This window comes from Mustela nigripes, chromosome 7, assembly GCF_022355385.1.
Source record: "Mustela nigripes isolate SB6536 chromosome 7, MUSNIG.SB6536, whole genome shotgun sequence".
Taxonomy (NCBI): domain Eukaryota; kingdom Metazoa; phylum Chordata; class Mammalia; order Carnivora; family Mustelidae; genus Mustela; species Mustela nigripes.
This window is the reverse complement of record NC_081563.1, coordinates 1,040,637-1,062,903: the sequence shown is the minus strand read 5'-3', so window position 1 is coordinate 1,062,903 and position 22,267 is coordinate 1,040,637. Positions and strand designations below refer to the sequence as shown.

Below are 22,267 nucleotides of genomic sequence, written 5' to 3'. Positions count from 1 at the left end.
TGTCTCTTTCATTTGTTTGTTTCCTAAATTCCACATATGAGTGAAATAGTATGGTATTTGTCTTTCTCTGGTTGACTTATTTCACTTGGCCTTATACTCTCCAGCTCCATCCATGTTGTTTCAGGTGGCAAGATTTCATTCTTTCTTATGGCTGAACAATATTCCATTGCATACACATATCAGATCTTCTTTATCCATTCATCTATCAGCAGACACTTGGGCTGCTTTCATAGTTTGGCTATTGTAAATAACGTTCCGATAAACATAAGATGCATGCATCCCTTTGAATTAGTGTTCTTGTATTTTGGGGATAAATACCCAGGAATGCAATTTCTGGATAATAGGGTAGTCTTATTTTTTGAGGGATCTCCATACTGTTTTTGAATGGTTATACCAGTTTGCATTCCCACCAACTGCGCAAGAGGGGGTTTCCCTTTCTCTACATCCTCACCAACACCTGTTGTTCCCTGGGTTGTTGATTTTAGTCATTCTAATGAGATAATCTCTCATTGTAATTTTGATTTGCATTTCCCTGATGATGAGTGATATTGAGGATCTTTTCATGTGTCTGTTAGCTATCTGGATGTCTTCTTTGGAGAAATGTTTGTTCATGTCTTCTGCCCATTTTTAATTGTATTATTATTATTATTTTGGTATTGTGTTGTATCAGTTCTTTATATTATTTTGGATACTAACCCTTTATCGGTATGTCATTTGCAAATATCTTCTCCCTTCAAGTAGGTTGGTTTTTAGTTCTGTTGATTGTTTCCTTTGCTGTGCAGAAACTTTTTTTATTTTGAGGTAGTCCCAATAGTTTATTTTCAATTTTATTTCCCTTGCCTCAGGAGACCTATCTAGAATGTCACTATAGCCAATGTCAGAGAGATTACTACTGATGCTCCCTTAAAGGATTTTTATGGTTTCAGATCTTATATTTAGGTCTTTAACCCATTTTGTTTATTTTTTGTGTGTGTATGGTGAAAGAAAATGGTCCAGTTTCATTCTTTTGTTCATTGCTATCCAGTTTCCCCAATACGATTTGTTGAAGAGACTGTCTTTTTCCCATTGCATATTCTTGCCTCCTTTGTCAAAGGTTAATTGACCATATAACTGTGGGTTTATTTCTGGTTTTCTGTTCTATTCTGTTGATCTGTGTCTATTTTTATGCTAGTACCATATGTCTTAATTACTACTACTTCATAGTGACTTGAAATCTAGAATTATGATACCTCCAGGTTTTCCTTTTTCATGATATCTTTAGCTACCTGGGGTCGTTTGTGGTTCCATATACATTTTAGGATTGTTTGTTCCAGTTCTGAAAAATTAGCCTTTTAAGATGTATAATTTCCATAGGAATGGCAACATTCTTTGTTAAGACAGACTGATTGATAGATGATAGGTGAATAGTTTTTTAAATGAATTTTCCTGTCACTTTTGGTCTTAGAATTGTGCCAAGGAGTCAATAAGGAAAATATTTTTTGTCATATTACTGTCCCATACCTACATTTCTGGTGGCTATCATCATGTCACTGAAATAATTTCTTTTGGGTTCCTAGGATTCATTGCAAAATTCCAGATCCAGTACCTCTTTTAAAATTCACTAATACTTGGTTTTAAGTAAAACTTCTCTTTTTAAAATTTTTTTTAAATTTTAAAGATTTTATTTATTTATTTGACAGACAGAGATCACAATCAGGCAGAGAGGCAGGCAGAGAGAGAGGAAGGGAAGCAGGCTCCCCGCCGAGCAGAGAGCCCGATGTGGGGCTCGATCCCAGGACCCTGGGATCATGACCTGAGCCGAAGGCAGAGGGTTAACCCAGTGAGCCACGCAGGCGCCCCTAAGTAAAACTTTTCAATAAAACTTTTGTTCGGTTTTATTCAGTTAGGCAAACCAGTTTGTATTTTTCTTAAATTCCCTCATCATCTGGTACAGCTCTGGGGGTGTGTTAATGATTAAAATAAAAACATATAAAATTACTTTATAATTTCCAAAATACTATATGAATATGAGATGTCAATAATGACAAAAATAGTAGTAGCCATTCACTAAATATATGTTACATTTGATGTCTTTCTTCGTAATGCTCTTTGACTTTGCCAGCTCTTAAAATCTGAGTCATGTTTGTACATGTAACAGAATATAAAATTGGGTCCTTAATCAATTACTGAGTATCATGACGGATTTTAAAGAGGACATCTAGATGTCTACTTATCTGGAAATACGAGTTACATGCAAAAAAAAAAAAAAATCAGGTTTATAAAGAATAGTAGGAGCAAAGAATACTGATATTTACCATGATCTATTTCATGTATATGTTTTGAGGATGTAAACAGACATAGTCGGTCCCACTCACGATGGCTCTAGAATGAATTGTTAAATGGACACATAATAATACTTATGTGAAATATATAGAACAATGCATCTGTGGCTCAGAGAATTGATGACACTGAGGCAAGTTGTTTAAAGACACCAGTCAGAAGCGTGAAGATAAAACCAGAGTCGGGTGGCCTTCTCCAGAATGAAATTTTCCCTCTGGTCTACAAAGAACAATAGCTCGCAATTTTTCTGACTCACTAATACACAGCTGGTAAACCCAGTATTTCTTCTGAGAAAGAGAATGATACAACTTTTGTGACAAATTTAAAGTTATTTCATTAGCTATTTTTTTTCGAAAGTAAATATAAAGCCCAACTCAAAATCATCTCAAATGTTATTCTCATAAGCAAGAGGTCCAGAAGTAGGCTGGCTTAGCAGTTGGTTAATAAAATATTGCAACCGTATAACTGTGAACCCAGTTCCTTCCTCAAGACTTCTCAGTGTTCCTCAGGCTGCTAGTTTATCACTCCGCTTAACCATGTTCATGGTTATAAGACAGCTATCATTCCAGACATTATATCCACACAGGAAAGTGTTTACTAAAGGATTAAGAGCCAACTCTCCCTTGTGTCTTTTAGCTAAAGCAAAGCCAGATTTCCTTTTAGAAACCCATCAGACGGGGCGCCTGGGTGGCTCAGTGGGTTAAGCCGCTGCCTTCGGCTCAGGTCATGATCTCAGGGTCCTGGGATCGAGGCCCACATCGGGCTCTCTGCTCAGTAGGGAGCCTGCTTCCCTCTCTCTCTCTCTCTGCCTGCCTCTCCATCTACTTGTGATTTCTCTCTGTCAAATAAATAAATAAAATCTTTAAAAAAAATAAATAAATAAAATAAAAAATAAAAAAAATAAAAAAAAAAGAAACCCATCAGACTCTTCTAGGATTTGATTGGCCAGAGTTGTGTCAGGTGCTCATGTCCAAGCCCCTTCCTGGCTAGGAGACTGAGAACACCATAGCTGGCTTAGGTGAAGGAGGTAGCTGGGTACCAAGCAAAATTGGGTTCTCTCTACCAGCAAGAAAAAAGAGAGGAAGGATGCTGGGTAGACAATCAACTTTAACTATTAGTAATAGTTCTCTACTTTAATGTATGCATTCTTATATAGTCAGAGCTATGTATCTCTTTCCCCCCAGATAAATACTGATGTAGTATTTTAAATGTATTTGCTTCCTGGAAGTTTAACCTTGATTTATGCTTTTTCTGACCCTTAAAAATAAAGGTAGTGAAAATCTTTGGGAAAAATAATGCAAGTATCATAACAGACTGGAGCCTTGTAATAAGAGTGATTTCATCTGTGGGCTAGATCCTCAGTTAACACATACTATTGCTATCTAAAATCCTCTTTTCACATGTCTCTCCCTGGGGGTTTTTCTGATTGCAGCAGTTGTTTTTCATATTATGTCTGCATTAAACATGAAATTTCAGCTGCCAGAATTGAGCCTTCCTTCTCCTGACAAGATTGCAAACAGCTTAGCTGCAACCATTAGGATCAACATAAACAGTCTCCCGAAATGAGTAAATGAGTTCAAGTGCACAGGGCAGAAACCTCATAAAATCTGGAGGCCACTAAGAGGCAAAATTACTAGAGAGTCATTGTCAGATACAAAGAAGAATGAAAAGAAAGATCTTCCTCAGAAGGGCCAGGGAAGTCCATCCATAATGGATCATATCACGAGGTTCCCGTGGGCTCCTCAAGGGCTAAGAAGGGCTCTACAGAGTGTCGAGAAGTAGAAATCGTGTGGGTGACCCCACAAATAAAGCCTTTCTGATCTTCTCTGCAAGTTTATCTCAAATGGTGTCACACCCGAAAGAAACTCAAATTTGACTCCAAAATCTTGAAAGTAAGATGTCTTAACCAGTGAAGAATTGGCAGAGAAAATAACATTGAATAACATGAGGAGCTTCTTCAAGATTTTCTTTTGACACCTCTGTCTGTTCCTTTCTACTTGGCAGTGACTCCAACCCTGTTCTTCTGGCAATTAAAACCTAAAGACCTGTCCAGCCACCTGCTTTCTTTTTAAAAGCTCACAATTTCCCTGCTATTCCCTCCCCCAACTAGAAGTTCCTGTCAGGGTTTCTCAACCTTAGCACTGTGGACATTTGAGGCCAGATAATTCTTCACTGTTAGAGGCTTTCCTGTGTGCTGTAAATGTCCATCAGCATCCATGACCTCTACTGACCTGAAGCCAGTTGCACTGTCCTCCTATGAGCACCCAAAGGGAGTACAGACATTGCCACATTTCCCTGTGGGGACGCAATTGACCTTGTTAAGAACTACTGCTGTTGGGGCACCTGGGTGGTTCAGTGGGTTAAAGCTGCTGCCTTCGGCTCAGGTCATGATCTCAGGGTCCTGGGATCGAGCCCCGCATCAGGCTCTCTGCTCAGCGGGGAGCCTGCCTCCCCCACCCCCACTCTCTGCCTGCCTCTCTGCCTACTTGTGATCTATGTCAAATAAATAAATAAAATCTTAAGAAAAAAAAAAGAACAACTACTGTAGGTAATTCACACACTTCTTGGGTTTCTGGACCTATCCTTCCCCTAACGTAGCCCCACTGACATTCCAATCTCTCACTCCTCTGGGCAAAGCACAGCACTTTTATCAGAACCCATGCTTCTAAGAAGGTCAGGGGTGGGGCATCATTGTTCTCCCCATCACATGGAAAGTCAGGTGGAAACTAAGACTAAAAGAAAGCCCGGGATTGATATTAGAGGACCAGAATGTTTGCACACTCAAAACATGGAGCTAGAGTAGGAGCATCAGATGTAAAACAAGAGGTTAAAAAAGTCTGGGAAACTATGAAAAATGGGAGTAGAAAGCAAGATGGAATCAACCCAAAAGATGTAGGTCTAGATTCTGAGAAAGAAAAAACAAAACAGGGACACCTGGGTGGCTCAGTGGGTTAAGCCGCTGCCTTCAGCTCAGGTCATGATCCCAGGGTCCTGGGATTGAGTCCCACATCGGGCTCCTTGCTCAGCAGGGAGCTTGCTTCTCTCTCCACCTCTGCCTGCCTCTCTGCCTGCTTGTGTGCTCCCTCTCTCTCTCTTTCTCTTTGACAAGTAAATAAATAAATAAAATCTTTAAAAAAAAAAAAAGAAAAAGAAAAACAAAACAGAGCCCGCTGCTTACTCTTGTTGAGCACCAACCATAAGCGATATGCACCAGCTGGTCACTTTGTAAGATACTGGATGGGACCACAAGGAGGAATGACAGAAAAGGAGAGGGTAAGGAGAATAGTCTCAGGAAAGACAGGCTGGACCGGACTCCTCAGTAAGGTCTGCATCAGGTGCCATAAAAGTACTAGACATTCATGCTAACAGTCCTTTCTATTTGGTATGTCTTATACCTGAAGGGTAAAATATGGTTAAAACTACTAGCATTAATCTCATTTTGGAGGAAAAGAAAACTTACAGTCACAGGAGTAGTACACCTTCTAGCCTCCAGGAGCTTAACTGCTAATTCACTTGGAAAAAGCAAATGAAAACCTAAGAAAAACATTTTTAAAATAAGTATGGAATATCACAAAACAATGAATGTCGTCTACAGCAACAGCATAAGAAGAGGGGCATCATTTTGAAGCAAGATAAATGGTGGTCACCACTTGTCTTAGAATAGAGATTGCCTGGAGAGGAAGGGAGACACCAGTTGTAATCTCATTCAATACCTACAAAACCCCGATGAGTTGTCACCTTCTCCCACCGCACACACACTGTAGATGAGAGTGATCAAGTAGCTGGGGTGAAACAAGACACAGCTGAGCCACGGTAAAAATCTGTCCCTGCCTCTATCCTTTATCAGGCTCACTCATTTCAAGAGGTTTTGTTGTTTATAACTTTATATTCTTACATTGGGTAAAACTCTACTCCCGAAGGTCGCAGGGAAGATGTATTTGCTATTAATTTAAAATTTCAGTTGAACAAACATATACAATGTACACAGTTCAATGAGTAATGCCCAGATGATTACACTCAGGTGGGTACCACTGAGGTAAAGACATGGAACGCTCCTGACACGTCTGACCCCATCTCTGCCCTCTTTTTCCTAGGATGTCCCTTTTCTTGGGAGGTAGGCAGCAGTCTGACTCCTAAAATCATGGAAAGGTTTTTAAAAATTTTACAGTTGGGGGAAACCGGAGGGTGAGACAAACCATGAGAGACTGTGGACTCTGAAAAACAATTTGAGGGTTTTGGAGGAGTGGGGAATGGGAGGTTGGGTGAGCCTGGTGGTGGGTATTAAGGAGGGCACGTATTGCATGGAGCACTGGGTGTGGTGCAAAAACACTGAATTCTGGAACACTGAAAAGAAATTTTAAAAATAAGTAAAAATTTAAAAAACAAGTTTACAGAAAACTGACCATTAACCTACCATCTATTCTTTTTGCCTGGATTTTGCCTGTTCAGTATTTTGTGAGATTCATCCATGTTGTGGTGATAGGACTCCACAGTATTGTGTTGTCTGAATATACCTCAATTTATGTGTCTATTCTATTTTGGGAAGACATTTGGAGAATGCAGATCAGGGCTAACACTTACCGTTCTATGAGCATTCTTAATCCTTCTTTTTTGGGGGTGAACATCTGTCCCTGTCTGGTTAGGAAGTGGAATTGCTGAGTGTGTATGTACACAGTTCAAGGTAGATTCTGCTAGTTTTTCAAGGTATGCCACCATGACTGTGGTTCACTTATTTTATTTGCTGTATAGTTTTTCATTTTGTGATAAGCCGCAGTATATTTATCCATTCCACTCCTCACATCTTTTGGTGTCCAAGCATGACATTTCCATCGTGTATGTGTGTATGCATATTTATATAGATGTGACTAGAAATGCATTAGGAAATCTAACTGACATGCCAACAGTAGGTGCGCCACCATCAACAGATGAGAGTTAACTTGTATCTTTATCCAGCGTCTTAGAAGCAATTTATTTCCACTTATTGCTTTATTCCTCACCAGTTGTCTTAGATGCAATCTCTTGTGTTTACCGGCATTGACTCTGACCCCATGTTTGGGTTGAATCTGAGTGTTACCACTTACTTAGTTTTTTAATGCTTCTTGATTTCTCCACATAAAAATTTAATGATGATACTAAAAATACCTTAAAGAGTTACCAAAGTGACCAATGAATTCATATATATAAACACCCAGTACCCTACCCAGTACATAATAAATTATATGTAAAATTTTCACTTATGCTTATTACTATTCTGATACTAACTCCATTTAAATACAGTAGATATTATATAGCAAGTGTTCAATTAATGTATACTTAATTATAATGCTTTTTAAGTTATCAAAGTCATTATCTATAAAATGTGTTTTATAATTAATAAGGATGTTAGCAGCTTTACATCACTATCCTTCATCTGCCAACAGTTACATAATAATTTTTGTTAAATTAGCAAATATTGATTATGTTATGTGTATTGATCACATTGTTGGTTACATTATGTGTCCTAGTTTCCTGGGGCTGCCACATTGAATTACCACAAACTGGGTTGCTTTAAAAAATAGGAATTTATTGTCTCGTAGTTCTGGAAGGCAGAAGTCCTAAATCAAGGTGTTGGCAGGCTCATCCTCCCACTGAAACCTGGGGAAGAGTCCCTCTTTGCCTCTCCCAAGGTTCTAGTAGTTTGCCAGCAGTTTTTGGCATTCCTTGTGTTGTAACTACGGAAGTCCAAGCCCACAAGATGTTCTGTCTGCCTCTCTCTCTGTCTTGTCCTCTTATAAGGACACCAGTTATATTGGATTAGGGCCCACTCTAATGAGCTCATCTTAACCTGCCTACATTTCCAAAGATTCTATTTTCAAATAAAGTCACATTTACATGTACCAGGTTGGGGCTTAATGTATCTTTGTGAGGGACACAATTCAAACCCTAACACATAATTATATAAATATTTCATAGCAACTCCACTAGAAATGTACACCTGCACTATTTCTTCTATAAATTTTTCCTGATGGTTCTCCCCAGTGATCCACCGGTTGTGCGATATCTGTAATCATTTCATGAAAAGTGATCTGCTACAGCAAATAATGGTTCCTTCATTTTCCTGTTATGTCCTTTTAGAGCCTTCTAGTCTTCTCTTCCAGTTTATGCTGCTTTTGTTTAGACCTACTACATCTCTGTCCTATATTCCTCCTGTATTAGGGTTAGTGCTTTCTGCATTCTAGATTTACTTTTTCTTGACTTTCTCCCAGCTCTCATTGAAATATATTCCCCCATTGTCTTGCAAAGGAAGAACACATCATCATCTATTTTCTGAATCCCTGAATTTAAGGAAAAAAAAATTTTTTTGATTCTATCTTATAGTTATCTGATAACTTGACTAGGTATAAAAATCTACATGGCACTATTTTTTCCCTTCCAGTTGTGAAGGGAAGGCTTTGCTCTTGTCCTGAATAAAATGTCTTTCTTTTTTTTTTTTTTTAATATTTTATTTATTTATTTGACAGAGAGAAATCATAAGTAGATGGAGAGGCAGGCAGAGAGAGAGAGAGAGGGAAGCAGGCTCCCTACTGAGCAGAGAGCCCGATGCAGGACTCGATCCCAGGACTCTGAGATCATGACCTGAGCTGAAGGCAGCGGCTTAACCCACTGAGCCATCCAGGCGCCCATAAAATGTCTTTCTTAATAGGCCATTGCTTTTTAAGTTTTTATCTCTTATATGTAATTGCATCTTTTTCATTTCTCTGTGCAAGTCTTATGAATTTTTTTCTAATTTTTCCCACTCACAGACATATATGGAGTATATATTTAACTTGTCTTTTCATATTACTAATTTTAATGGCTCCCCCTTATCCTCTATTTGCTTTTCACAGTATGCTGCTCTTACTTTATAGATGCAATGTCTTTTCTTATCACTCTAAGGTTTAGAATGTTTAAGTTTATTTTCCTTCCTGCATTATCTCTTTTTCCTCTACACTCATTTTGGTTCAATTGCATATTTTTTTCTTTCTGTCATTGAAATCTACTTGCAGATATTAAGAGGTAGGTGAATCTTCATCTGTGAATAATGTACTAATGAATTAACTAGAAGTTCAGAATGCATGGGTAGTTAAAACTTGCAGACTGGCTGAGGTCATCATGAAGTGATCAGGCTGGTGGTTGGACAGCCATTTCATTTTAGGGTCCCAAATGTCTGTTGATGGAAATGAGACTATTTGGTTTCTCCAGAGAACAATCCTCTACTCTCTTGCCATAAATATATGTCTGTTGGTATAGATTCTAGTAGCTGAATAGCTTATTGTAGGTTGTCTTTAATATAGTATTAAAAACACTACCGTGTTCCAGTCTACTTCCTTGTCTTCTTATAAAATAAAGCATTCTGTTTTCTAGAGATGTAGGTGGAACACTGAGGAGGCCAATTAGTATCATGCTGAATGCACAGGGGAGGGGGATGTAATGAAGGGAGAGCAGGCGCTATACACAGGTGCTCAGTCAAAACACCTGTTTGGTCTTCCATGCCTCACTGTCTCACTTCTGTGCAACAGATGACCAAAGTTCCTGAGATCTCAGATGTTTTGTTTGACAGATTCACTTGCTTCTCTTTGATATCATCCTGTACATGTATATATTTGTAACTTCCTCCTCTCTGCCAAGTAAATAACTTTTTCATAAAATTTTTCTACTTTCCATTAATCCTTTTGGTTGCTTCAGATTTATAGACTTTTTTTTTTCTAACTTACCGTTATTTGTGGAAGAAAGAAAAGGGTATGTAAATACATGTGGCCAATCTGCCATCATTAACCAGAGGACTCAACTAAAGCTTTCCATGTTTATTTTTTTAATACATAATTTTTAATATGGCTAGGGTGTGTTTTTACATTATGGTGTAAGGAAGGGCCTACACTTCACTTGTTTGTTTAATTTCAAATAGCTATCCATTTGTACCCCCTATCAACTGCTGAATAATGCTTTATTTTCCCAATGAAATGTGAGGCTTCCTTAACATTTTTTGTATGTCTTAAATCATGTGAGACAGGAATCCATCAAAATCCTAGAGAACATAAGCAATACCTTTTTGACATCGGTGACAGCAACTTCTTTCAATACACATCTACAAAAGCAAAAATGAACTTTCAGGACTTCAGCAAGATAAAAACCTTCTGCATAGCAAAGGAAACAGCCAAAAAAACAAAGAGACAACCCATGGAATGGGAGAGGATATTTGCAAATGACACCACAGATAAAGGGCTGATATCCAAGATCTATAAAGAACTTCTCAAACTCAACATCCAAAAAACAAATAAGCAAGTAAAAAATGGGCAGAAAACATGAACAGACATTTCTCCAAAGACATACAAATGGCTAACAGACACATGAAAAAAATGTTCATTATCATTAGTCATCAAAGGGATTCAAATCAAAGCCACATAGAGATACCACGTTATACAAGCAAAAATTGACAAGACAAGAAACAAGTGTTGGAGAGGTGGTACATCACTACTGGTGGGAATGCAAGCTGGTGCAGTCACTTTGGAAAACATGTGGAGGTTTCTCAAAAAATTAAAAATAGAGCTACAATATGACCCTGCAATTACACTACTGGGTATTTACCTCAAAGATACATATGTAGTGAAAAGGGCTATATGCAGCCCAATGTTCATAGAAGCAATGTCCACAATAGCCAAACTGTGGAAGGAGCTGAGATGCCCTTCAACAGAGGAATGCATGAAGATGTGCTCCATATACATAATGGAATATTACTCAGCCATCAGAAAGGATGAATACTCAATATTTGCATTAACATGGATGGAACTGGAGGAGATTATACTGAGAGAAATAAGTCAGAGAAAGACAATTATCATCTGGTTTCACTTATTTGTGGAAAATAAAGAATAGCATGGAGGACATTAGAAGAAGGAGAGGAAAAATGAAGGGGGCAGGAATCAGAGGGGGAGATGAAGCATGAGAGACTCCGGACTCCAGGAATCCATCAAGCTTAGGATTTTAGAGGGGAGGGGAGGTGGGGGTATGGGTTAGCCCAGTGATGGGTATTTATGAGGGCACATATTGCATGGAGTACTGCATGTTATACACAATGAATCATGGAACACTACATCAAATACTAATGATATACTATATAGTGACTAACAATAAAAAAATTATAATAAAACATTTAAAAATGCTTTAAAAATATTGTTTCAGAGGGTTTTTTTCCCCCAAGATTTTCTTTGTTTATTTGAGAAAGAGAGTGAGAGAGAGCATGAGAGGGGGGAAGGTCAGAGGGAGAAGCAGACTCTCAATGGAGCTGGGAGTCTGATGCAGGACTCTGGATCCCGGGACTCCAGAATCATGACCTGAGCCGAAGGCAGTCACTCAACCAACTGAGGCACCCAGGTGCCCCAGAGCTTTCTGTTTTTAAGAGCATTGTTTTCTTTCTTGATATTAAAATGTTATTCATTTTAGAAAACTTGCAAAATACAGAAAATCGCAACAAAGAATGTGAAAACGGCCCTCTCCCCACCCCACTGTATTTGTTTCTCCCAGGGCTCCACTGCACACATGCAATGGAGACAGGAACTCAGAGCTTCTGACACATGCAATGGAGACATGAACTCAGAGCTTGTTGCATCTGTTACTGAGTAATCTCTAGTCACTTAACATTAGATACTAAACACTTTCTCATCACATTAATTATTCTTTACCAACATGATTTGTAACTGATTAAGAGTATTTTATCTTATAGATACACCATACATCATTTCTTTAAGTAGTTTGCCAACACTAGGTATTATGCAAATTTAAGTTGTCACTTGAAGTTCAAAACAGATTTGTCCTCTTATCATGTAATCCTGGATGGTTAGCTGTTTTCTCAGTTTACTGAACACACGGTTTTTCTCAAAAGCTCTGAAATCTCTTCAAGTGACGGACCTGTGTGTTTGATGTGGGGGACACAGAGACTCCACCAGGGAGCTTTGCAGGACATCTGTCTGTGTCCACTCTAGTGTCCTTGCTGTGTGACCAGCAGTCTGTAGACCTCAGCCTCTGCAGGTCAGTTTCTACAGCTCACTCGTCACCCACCTGACCATTCCAGTTTATACACACTTTTCTCTCTGGATATTCATTATTGTCTTTGCCATGACAGACTTTTTGTTTTTAATTCCCATAGCAGTTATCACTTTCAAACATATAATTTGATTTTATTAAACCTATTTCTCTGCACAGGAGACTGTAACCTTCATGACCAGCATCTTTGTTTCCATCAGTGATAAACCTGAGCACTAGAACAGTGTCTGGTCCATAATGGTAACTTGGCAGGTCTTCTTGAATAAATACACTTTATTGTTTATTTTTATTCTTTCATTCAATAAGCATTTATTGAACACCTAGGGTTAGGCCTTATTGTGGAAATGAATTTGTGTTTCCTTCCTCCCTGAGAGCATCCCTTTGGGTAGGGCAGAAGCAAGAGAACCAGCAGCTGCAGTGGGTGTACAAGGGCCCCAAGATTCAAGTACACAGGATTTTAAGGGATCCAGATGGGAAGGATCAAGGGGAGAAAATGCTTGGTGTGTGTGCACAAGGGAGTGTTTGAATGACACTGCTTGTCATTAGAAGTCAGGAGCCTCACTGGAGGGAGAGTCCGGAGCTTTGCTGGAGAGGAGCAGGGCAGGAAGCACACGCCAAATCTGGAAGCCTCTTGAGAAAGGAGTTTCTATCTCCTCTTGGGGTAGTTGGGGAAGGTTGAGAAATTTGAAGCTACATGATTAAATATGCATTTACAAAGGTCACTTTGAATTGTGTGAAGGATGAATTGGAAAGGGGGCAGACTGGACACAAGAGATCACTTTCTAAGGGATGGCTGCTGTCAAGGTGAGAGACAAGAGGGCAGGCAGATGCCACTGAAGTGAGGATTGAAAGCAAGGGAAGTACTTCTTGAACAGTTTACGTGATACAGCTGACAGGTCAGTGACTAGAAAATAGACTGTAAAAATGAGAAGGGGAAATTCCAGTGCATACAGCTGGGGTCTTTGTTTTTCTGATCATTTAGTGATGCTTCTATTTACATGTGAGAGATTAGGGATAGGAAAATAATAATTAACACACTAATGTGCTTATTTTAATGTGTACGGTATCTATCAGGGAAAAGTATCTTGTAGGCAGCGCTAAGAGGGTGGGTCTAAACTTTAATGTAGTGAACTTGCGCATAAGTAAATATATGGGACTTGTAGCCTGTAGGTGGTAATTGATATAATTACCCAAGATGTATATAAACTGTCAGAAAATATAAAAAACTCAGAAGAAATCTTGAGAACATCAGTAATTAATCAGTGAGGGGTGGGTACAGAGAGAAAAAGAGGCATCTTACGAAAACGAGAGACCAAGAAAGAGGGCAGCACAGCAGCATCAGGAAGAAAGGGTGCGTGCTCACCCCTGGAGAGTAGTCGCCCTCACATCACCTGTGACCTTGGGCAGGACACATTCCCCAAAAGGATGGAGAAGATGTCATGGGTACATCGGTGTTCTTGTTTTGTTTTAGCTGTAAGTGGGTTGAGGGTTTTTAATAAAGAGAAAGAGCAAATTAGAGCAGGGTCAGCAGGGGGGTTTATGACCATCTTGCCTGCATCTAAAAGAAAGAATACGTTGCAGAGGTGTGAAGTGATAAGTCGGAGACCACGCGGTCAGGCTCCGCTGTGCGCCATCCACCTGCCCACCTGCAGCTGGGTTTGCTCATCTGCTCAGGGTTCTGAGAACAGAAGGCAACTTCCTGAGATTCCTTGCATATTCACTTGTTTCCACTGTACTTCAGAAGCAAACCATGTCTCATTTAGAGCAATCGTACATTATGGGGAAGCACAGTCCTGGTCCTAGACATCTTCTGTAGGATACTAACATTTCTGGATCAGTCATGTAACTGTGACACCTAGACATGAAGCAGGTGGCAAAGACACACAGACACTCCACCCAATCTGTCTTTGGGAGATCAGCTGTTTCAGACTGCCGAGGAGCACGGAAGCGAGGGAGAAGGACTCGGCTTGTGGTTGCTGCCAGGCCAGGCATGACCTAAATCCAGTAGGGGAGAAGTTTAAAACAAAGCTACTTTTCTGAAGTTCTTGACAAGCTCACAAAATATTCACCAGCCCTTTCCTTACGGATCAATGTCACCGTAATGATCCCTTTGACAGCATTGGTATCAGTTGCCTGAAGAGACAGCGCCAACTCTGAGTGTTCTGTTTTCATTAAGTGAGGAGTCATCCATAGTCTGAGTGGCTCTCTGTTGCTTCTCTCACTTCTGTTCCCTGCGCTTCCCTGCGCTGCCACGGGTATCCCTCTGGCTTGCTAACCTGTGAACCTGGAATGCAAGCGGTCCTGGAGGGGCTGAGGATAAAGCACTTAGATGTGCACCTGCAAGCAGGGCATGACCCAGACCTCCACGAAGGGCGGAGTGACACGAAGTCTGACAATAACCTACCAGTGCCAGGCTCCGTTCTACGTGAGTTACAAGTACCAGCTCATCTAATTCTCGGACAAACCAGAATTGATGCTGTCATCCCTGACGGACACAAGGGAAAAACAGCGCCAGGACAGGAGACTGTAGCCACACGCATGACGAGTGGAGGGAGCCCTGCGGGCACCTGGGTGTCTGGTCTGGCTCTTTCCTCTATATGCCTGCCTGAAGTTTAGCATCAGAAAGAGCGTGAGTGGGCGAGTGCTGGAAGAGTATTTAAATTACTTCTGCAGACCTTGCCCAGGTCATCACCTTTTTGCCCTCCTGCTTCTTTGCAACACGACACTCTAGGTCCCCCCACCCCAGTAGATTTTGACGAAAGGTTCTCTTTAAGAATTTCCACATGGTGGGTGCCGTTAATAGCATTTTAGTGACGGATCTTAGAGCATGATTAACAAAAGATTCAGAGAATGCAGCACTCATTTGAACAATGCAGAAGGTGTGAGGAATTTCAAATTCAAAATGACAAACCATCCTGCATGCTTAGGCGCTCCTGTATTTTTACTACATGACTGGAGTGTCAAAATTCCAGCTTCTTGTCTGAATATTAATCAGTATTTAAGACTCATTAAGCTGGTTTTAGTGATTTATTTCATTCTGTAATTAGATATTATAATTAGATTATCTCTATCAGATTTTCAACTTTCCCTTAATAAGAAAATGTTCAATAAATACAGATATAAATTTATCACATTATAACACATCATTTGACCTAGGTTATAAATCTTGTTTTGAAATAATGGAACAATAATCTAATGATGCCATGGTATTTTTGTTTTTATACGAATACATATTTTCTAGGTGGTCAATGTGTCCCAGTGGTATTTTGGGACCTTTGTTAAGTGACGTAACTGCCTCACAGTATTAAATGTGACCTTCAGAATTCAGAGGAGAATTTATGGAGTAGTACCATATACTCCTGTGTTATGTCATTTATAGCCATTCTAAAGAATGGTTCCTTCCTGTAAGGAAGTAACTCCTGACAGCAGAGAGCATAAAATAAGACATAAGTAATAAACTGCACTGAGGACTGAGTAATTATTCCTTGTCGTCTAGTTTTGCTACCTACAGCGATGTGTACATGTGTGTTGTGTAAAAGCCAACCCAAAAGTCGAGAAAGGGTGCGGGCATTGCACCATTTAGAGGAGATATTCAGATAATCCTGCTTCAAAAGAGGTTGAATTTGTCTACTTTGCTATAGACTGAACAAAATTTCAGGGTTGCTTTCGTGGATCATTTGAAATAAAAATCAGGAAATGAAGAAGCCATCAGAATTATTTTGGTCTGCTTCCCAGGACGGCCAGTACGCGGTGGTTTCACTCCCACGCTGGCGCCTGGGCCTGAGTTCAGCCTCAGTCTGACTCTGATTCCCGACCCGTAAGTGCTGCTCCCAGAGCCCGTCCTGAGGGATGCTGAGCATTTGCATCTGATCTTCAGCGGGGAGACAGAGGTAGAATTTAGATTCAGGAGTGGTTCCCCATGATTTGGGTCTACTTTCTTGTTAAAGAAATGAATACCATATTTTCTTAAACATAAATGTGGACATATGGTCTGACACATGCTCTGAAAATGGGACAGAATATTTGAAATCAGGTCTGTCCCAGTCAATCCGGGACATATGGGCACTGTTCAAAGTGATTCTGAATCTGAATTTCTTATTCTGTTCTGAAGCCCAATAGCCACTGCGTCTGGGGCTGTTTGTCACTTGATGGCAGACCTACTGCCGCTCTACTTGGTGAGAGTTATTCTAAGCGTCAGGATCCCAGCATAAGCAGAGTCAACAAAAGCCCCTGCCCTGTGTATTCCTGCCCAGACTCTTCTGCAATGTGAAAATATATTGAATTTGATTATTATTTTTGTATGTTTTTAAAGGAACCTTATGGGGCTTTAGTGCAGACTAATATTTTCAGCCTTAGGAATCTGGGCAAGAAGTTACCAGTGATAAGACATCTTGCTCTTCATCTGGCACTCAGCAAGGCCAGAGGAAGGGGCCTGGATACTGGTGGGACAGTGAGGCTTAGGTGGGTGGCCTGAGTACAGATGTGCTTGGGGCAGCAGGCAAAGAAACCAAGCAGGAAACAGAATTTTAAGTTAGGGACCTCCCAAGTGGAAATGTGATACAGAAGGAGGGGGGATGGCCCTACGTGAGAAGGGGGGTCAGCTCTCTGCAACCAAGGCTGGTGTGGCTCTGATACAGAGCGACTCCCCCAGAGGCTCCGTATGCTTCACCTGAAACGGGATCTGTCCTTGAAAGGACAGGTGAAGCCAAAGGACCTCCCGTGTGCGCAAAGGGGCTGCGGGCCAGCCAGATGTCCACAGCACCATCAAGAAGCTGCCTGTCCTTTCGACATTACCTGGCACTGAATCTGGGTGACACTGGCTATGTGGGCACACCAGGGGGAATGGCTACTGCCCGTGAGGAGAGCACTCGTCACTGCCGAGAACCTCACCCCGTCTGCCAGTTAGTGACAAACACAACTCTGATTTCTGCAGTGATCGGATTCTCGGTGTGTGTTCCCCCTGTTTCTGTGTCGTGAACACAACCACCCTCCTCCTCAGAGATGCCAGGTAGGCACAAACAGGTTCCTCACGTACCTCAGCCAGGTCCCCCGCACTGCACATCCTACACATGGCACCGGTCACCTCACTTCACAGATACAGAAACAGAGAGAGTTAAGCATCTGTACAAAGGTCCTAGGAAGTAGCAGAGATGTACATCCAATCGAGGGTTCCGGTTTTGGTCCCCAAGAGCCAACCACATTCTTTCTGCATTCTAAATTGTATATCGGCTCATTAGTACAGTGGGGTTTTAACAATTACTATTTCTTCTCACTTAATACTATGTTTGTAAGAACGGTCCATGGTTTTATATAGTGGTATAATTTATTTTTCATTTTCCTCTTGGACATTTGGGTTGTTTCCAGTGTCTGGAGAATGCTGCTGTGAACATTCTGTGAATGTACCTGATGTGCAGAGCACGGGGTTCTCTAAAGTTTTCACCCAGGGCTGAGTTTGCTGTGTCATAGAAAATAGCTCTCTATCTATCCGTCTGTCTGTCCATCCATCCATCTTCTTCTTCCTCTTCATCATCATCTATCAAGAGAATAGCTATAGAGAATGAAGGAATTCCAGAGTGTATTTTAATGATCCCTACTCACATTCATACTAATGATACATATGAATGTCAACTTCTTTATTTCCTTGACAGCATTTGGAATTACTAGATTCACAAATCTGTTTTTAGCATGTTTGGTATATAAAAGATATCTTATTTTGGTTCTAATTGTCCATGATCACTCATAAGATTAATGTCTGTTTTATGTATTTATTAATCACCAAATATCCTCTTTTCCCTTTTTTATTTACTTTACTTTTGTATCTTTATGAAATTATGGCATTTAACTAAACTTACTCTTAATTGTTCCATAATATCTGAAAGTAAAATCATTGTGCTGTGCACCTTAAACATACACAGTGTTCTATGTCAATTATATTTTTAATAAAACTGGGCCAAAAATAATTCCATTTATTCATTTATTTCTTAGGGATCACAGGGTTGCTTTATTTCTTTTAAATTCAATTAGCCAAAGTATAGTATGTCATTGGTTTGAATAGCCTTTTTCTTAAGTTCCCATTCAACTTTTTTTTTCTTTTCCTTTTTTTTTTTCTGATTTACAGAATTCTCTTGTGTTTCCTGAACTGTATCACCTCATTAGTTATAGGTATTTCAAGTGTCTTCTCTGATTCCATGGCTTATCCTTTTGTACTGTGAAGAGTGTCTTCTGGGAAGTTGAAGTTTCCTCCTCTAGTGCAGTTGCATTGGTGTATGTTCTCCTGCGCAGCCGGGGCTCCTTCTTCCAGCCAGCCTTGCTCACCCGGCGTGAGGAGCGCGTTCTTCAGTGCGCACTTGCAGCCTCACTGATCCCGAAATGTGCTGTTTGTGTGTGTGGACGCGTGTGTGTTGATTTTTATACATTTTTGAAATCGTCCTATAAATATTTTAAAAAAGACTACTCTTCCTACACTGAATTTAAGTGTAATCTGTCATATTTGCCTCCGTTGGTTTCAGAACTTTATATTCTGTTCTGTGTATCTATGCCTGCGCCAATTTTACCCTTTTATGGTTATTGTAGCTTTTCCAACAGCCCTTAATGTGGAGAGCTCTCTCGCTCCTCAGAAACGGAGTCTCCTCCCGACCTGAAACTCCACAGAAGTGTCGCATCAAGCTTCTGAACGCAGTTTGTACGGAGACGTTAAATAGCTCATGAATTTGTACAGTTATTACCTTAGTTGCATTGGAGCTTTCAATTCATAAATACCATTTATCCTCGTATAATTAGGTCTTTAAAAATACCTACCAATAAATTTAATAATTTTATCTGCAGACTGTACATCTCTCACTAGATTGTCCTAAAAAACATGGTCAGTGTTTTTGTGGCTACTTTACTTTTATTTATTTATTATTTTTGTTTTGTTGCTATTTTAGACACCATTCTCATCTTTAAGTTTATTTCTGCCCTAATTTAATGAACTTTTGATATGGAATTTCAATTTGGCTACTTAACAGTGGGACTATTTATTTTTTAAAGATTTCATTTATCGGACAAGGACGCAGCGAGAGAGCGAGCCCGAGAAGCAGGGCGCCCACGCGGGGCCCCAGAAGGGGGACGTTTAAGCGCGGCCAGTGACGAGAGCGCCTCGGGAGCGTCCGCGCTGTCCGACCCGCACCGCTACCTTCCCTGAGCATCCCGCGGCTGAGCCCGCTGAGCCCGCCGCGCCTGCCCGCAGGACTCGCAACGGGAAGCGGTGACGGGCGGGCGGGAAGCGCACCTCGTCCTCGAGCGCAGTTGTGCGCGTTCGCGGGGTCACCACGCAGTGCTGCGGGCCGCGGCCCAGCAGACACTTCCGCCTCCGGCCGCCGCGGAACCGCACGGACCACGGATGAAAGAGAAGAGACGCACCGGACCGCAACCGGACCGCAACCGGACCCGCATCCCGGACCGCAACCGGACCCGCATCCCGGACCGCAACCAGACCCGCTCCCGGACCCGCAACCCGGACCCGCTCCCGGACCGCAACCGGCCCGCAACCCGGACCCGCCACCCCGGCCTCCAACCCGGACCCGCATCCCGGACCTGCATCCCGGACCGCAACCCGGACCCGCATCTCGGACCGCAACCCGGACCGCATCCCAGACCACAACCGGACCCGCATCCCGGACCGCATCCCGGACCCGCATGCCGGACCGCAGGAGCCCGCGCTCTCCGCACAGCCGCCCGCAGCGGGAGGCCCAGACGCTGCAGGACCGACGAGCGACCCGCCGGGACCACGCCAGCAGGACGGCCGCGCGCAGAGCCCCACGAAGGGCGCGGAGAGGCCGCCGTCTCGCGCGTGTCGGCCACAGCGCGGGCCACGGGCAGGCGGCGGCGAGCGCGCAGCGGGAGCCCCCAGAGCAGGCGGAGGCGGAGGCGCGGGGCCGCAGGAGCCGTCGCGGGCCTCCCACACGCGGCGACACCGCAGACGGGGAAGGACGCGCACGCGGCGACCGGCGTTCGCAGAGAACTTCCCGAGGCCGACCCGACCCCTGCGTCCAGAACGTTCCAAGGCCCACGGGGGGTTCCGGACGCGTCCCGCCGAGACGGTCGGGTCGAGGAACTGGCCCCTGAGTCGCCCCGGCCGAGCCCGCCGAGCGCGGACCCCCACGGCCGCGCACTCGGTAGCGCCGGGCCCGCCGCGAGCCGCACGGCCGTCCCCGCAGACCGCGGCCCTCCCCCCGCGCAGGCAGCCCGGGGCGGACGGGAGCCTGGTCGCCGTCCGCGTCCCACGGGAGCCTGGCCAGCTGCGGGCGCTCGGGGCGGACGCCGGCCAGACGGGCCCCACCTCCGTCCCCAGGTTTGCCGAGCGGACGGGACGGGACGGGACGGGAGCTGGCCGCGGGGGGCGCACCCCCAGCCACTCACGGCCACCGCCGCGCGCTGTCCTCGGGGACTTCGTCACCGCGCGGACCGCTGGACAGCACGTGCGTGACGGAGTTCCGGCGTCACGTCCGCCTCGCACGTCACCGCGTCCTCCCGACCTTGTGCGCGGGAGGGCGTTTCCCGCCGAGCACGCCCCCCTCCCACGCGCGTCCAAGTCTTCGCGGGTTTCCGCCCCCGCTCCGGGGAGCGCCGCGTGGCGGTGTGTGCGGGTCGCTGGGCCGCGGCGCTCGGGGCTCCCCGTTCCCGCCCACAGCCTCGCCGCTGGCCGGGCCTTCCGTCCGCGCAGCCGCGATCTCGGCCCGGGAGGCCCTCGGCCCCGCCCCCACCGCCGCGCCTCTCGGACGCCCCGACCCGCCGGGGCCGTGGAGCGGGGCGGCGGCCGGGAGCGCGGGGACCACGTGCTGCTGCTCGGCTCGGAGACGCCCGGGCGGAGCCCCCAGGGCCGCGGAACCCCCAGGGCAGCGGAACCCCGAGCCTCCCGACGGCGGCGCGACCCCACGGGACGGAGGGGCGCGAGGAGGCGGTGGCGCCGGCGGCCTGTGGGTCGCTCCGCCCCCGCCCGCCGCGCCGCGGGCCGGAGAAGGCGGCGTCTGAGGCGGGGGCGGGCGTCGGTCCGGACAGGCGCGTGGTCTCCGCGGGACGGACGCTGGCCGGTCCCCCTGCGGGAGCGCCTGGCGGAGAGGCCTGTCGGGGCCGCGGACCGTGTTCCCGACCAGCAGCGCCGACGCCCCCGGAACCGGCCCCGCGGCGGGCCTGGCCACGTCCGCCCGCAGCCGGGACAGCGGCCGCGTCCAGCTCTCAGGAAGCCCCGCCACTCGGAGCTCCTCTGCGGGCCGCGTTCCTGCGGGAGGTGGACAGCGGCCTGGGCGGGCGGCGCTCCGTCCCTGTCCGACCCCCGCCGGCCTGCAGGGCTCTGCTCGGCGGACACGGACGCCCGCGGACGCGCGGAGACGGCGGCCGCAGACGGGCCGGACGCGCTGATGAACCGTTTGTCCGAGGCTCGTCGCCGGTCGTCGGGGGGCTCGGTCCGCACGGCCGGAGGATACCAGGACCCCTGGCTCGGTTTGTCCGTCTGAGAGCTCCGGATGGACAGCCGAACCGGGGCGGGCCGGCCACCGCGGCGGGTGCCCCGGGGCTCCGTGGACTCCCCTCTCACGCATCACCCGGGGAGCTCCAGGGGCGGGAGAGAGGGTGTCGTTCTGTCCGAGCCTCTTCGCCTTTGGAAGACACGTGTTCTTGGAGCAGCCAGGAGCATGGGAAGCCCCGAGGCCCAGAGCCGCTTTACGGGTGGACACGCTGGGCTGCGGGCGGAGAGTCCAGCGTCCGCCCTGCTGCGCTCAGGGAGGCCGGGAGAGCCGCCTGAGGACTCGGCTCGTCGCCCACTGGTGTGTCCATCCTACACGTGGCTGTGGGGCCAGCATGGGGGAGCCCACGGCACGGTCTTGGGGAAGCTGATGGCCGGGAACCTGGGGAG

General features: G+C 44.7%; 1 protein-coding gene across 1 annotated transcript in view; it reads left to right on the top strand.

Annotated features, from left to right (window-relative positions):
* Positions 1 to 21,869, top strand: part of LOC132022173 (collagen alpha-1(I) chain-like) — a 96,516-nt gene extending 74,647 nt beyond the window's left edge. Inside the window, exons 6-7 of the mRNA XM_059407514.1 lie at positions 19,604 to 19,964; positions 20,011 to 21,869. Coding sequence (XP_059263497.1) covers positions 19,604 to 19,964; positions 20,011 to 21,869 — 2,220 coding nt within the window. The remainder of the gene's footprint in view (positions 1 to 19,603; positions 19,965 to 20,010) is intronic.
* The last annotated feature ends 398 nt before the right edge of the window (positions 21,870 to 22,267 follow it).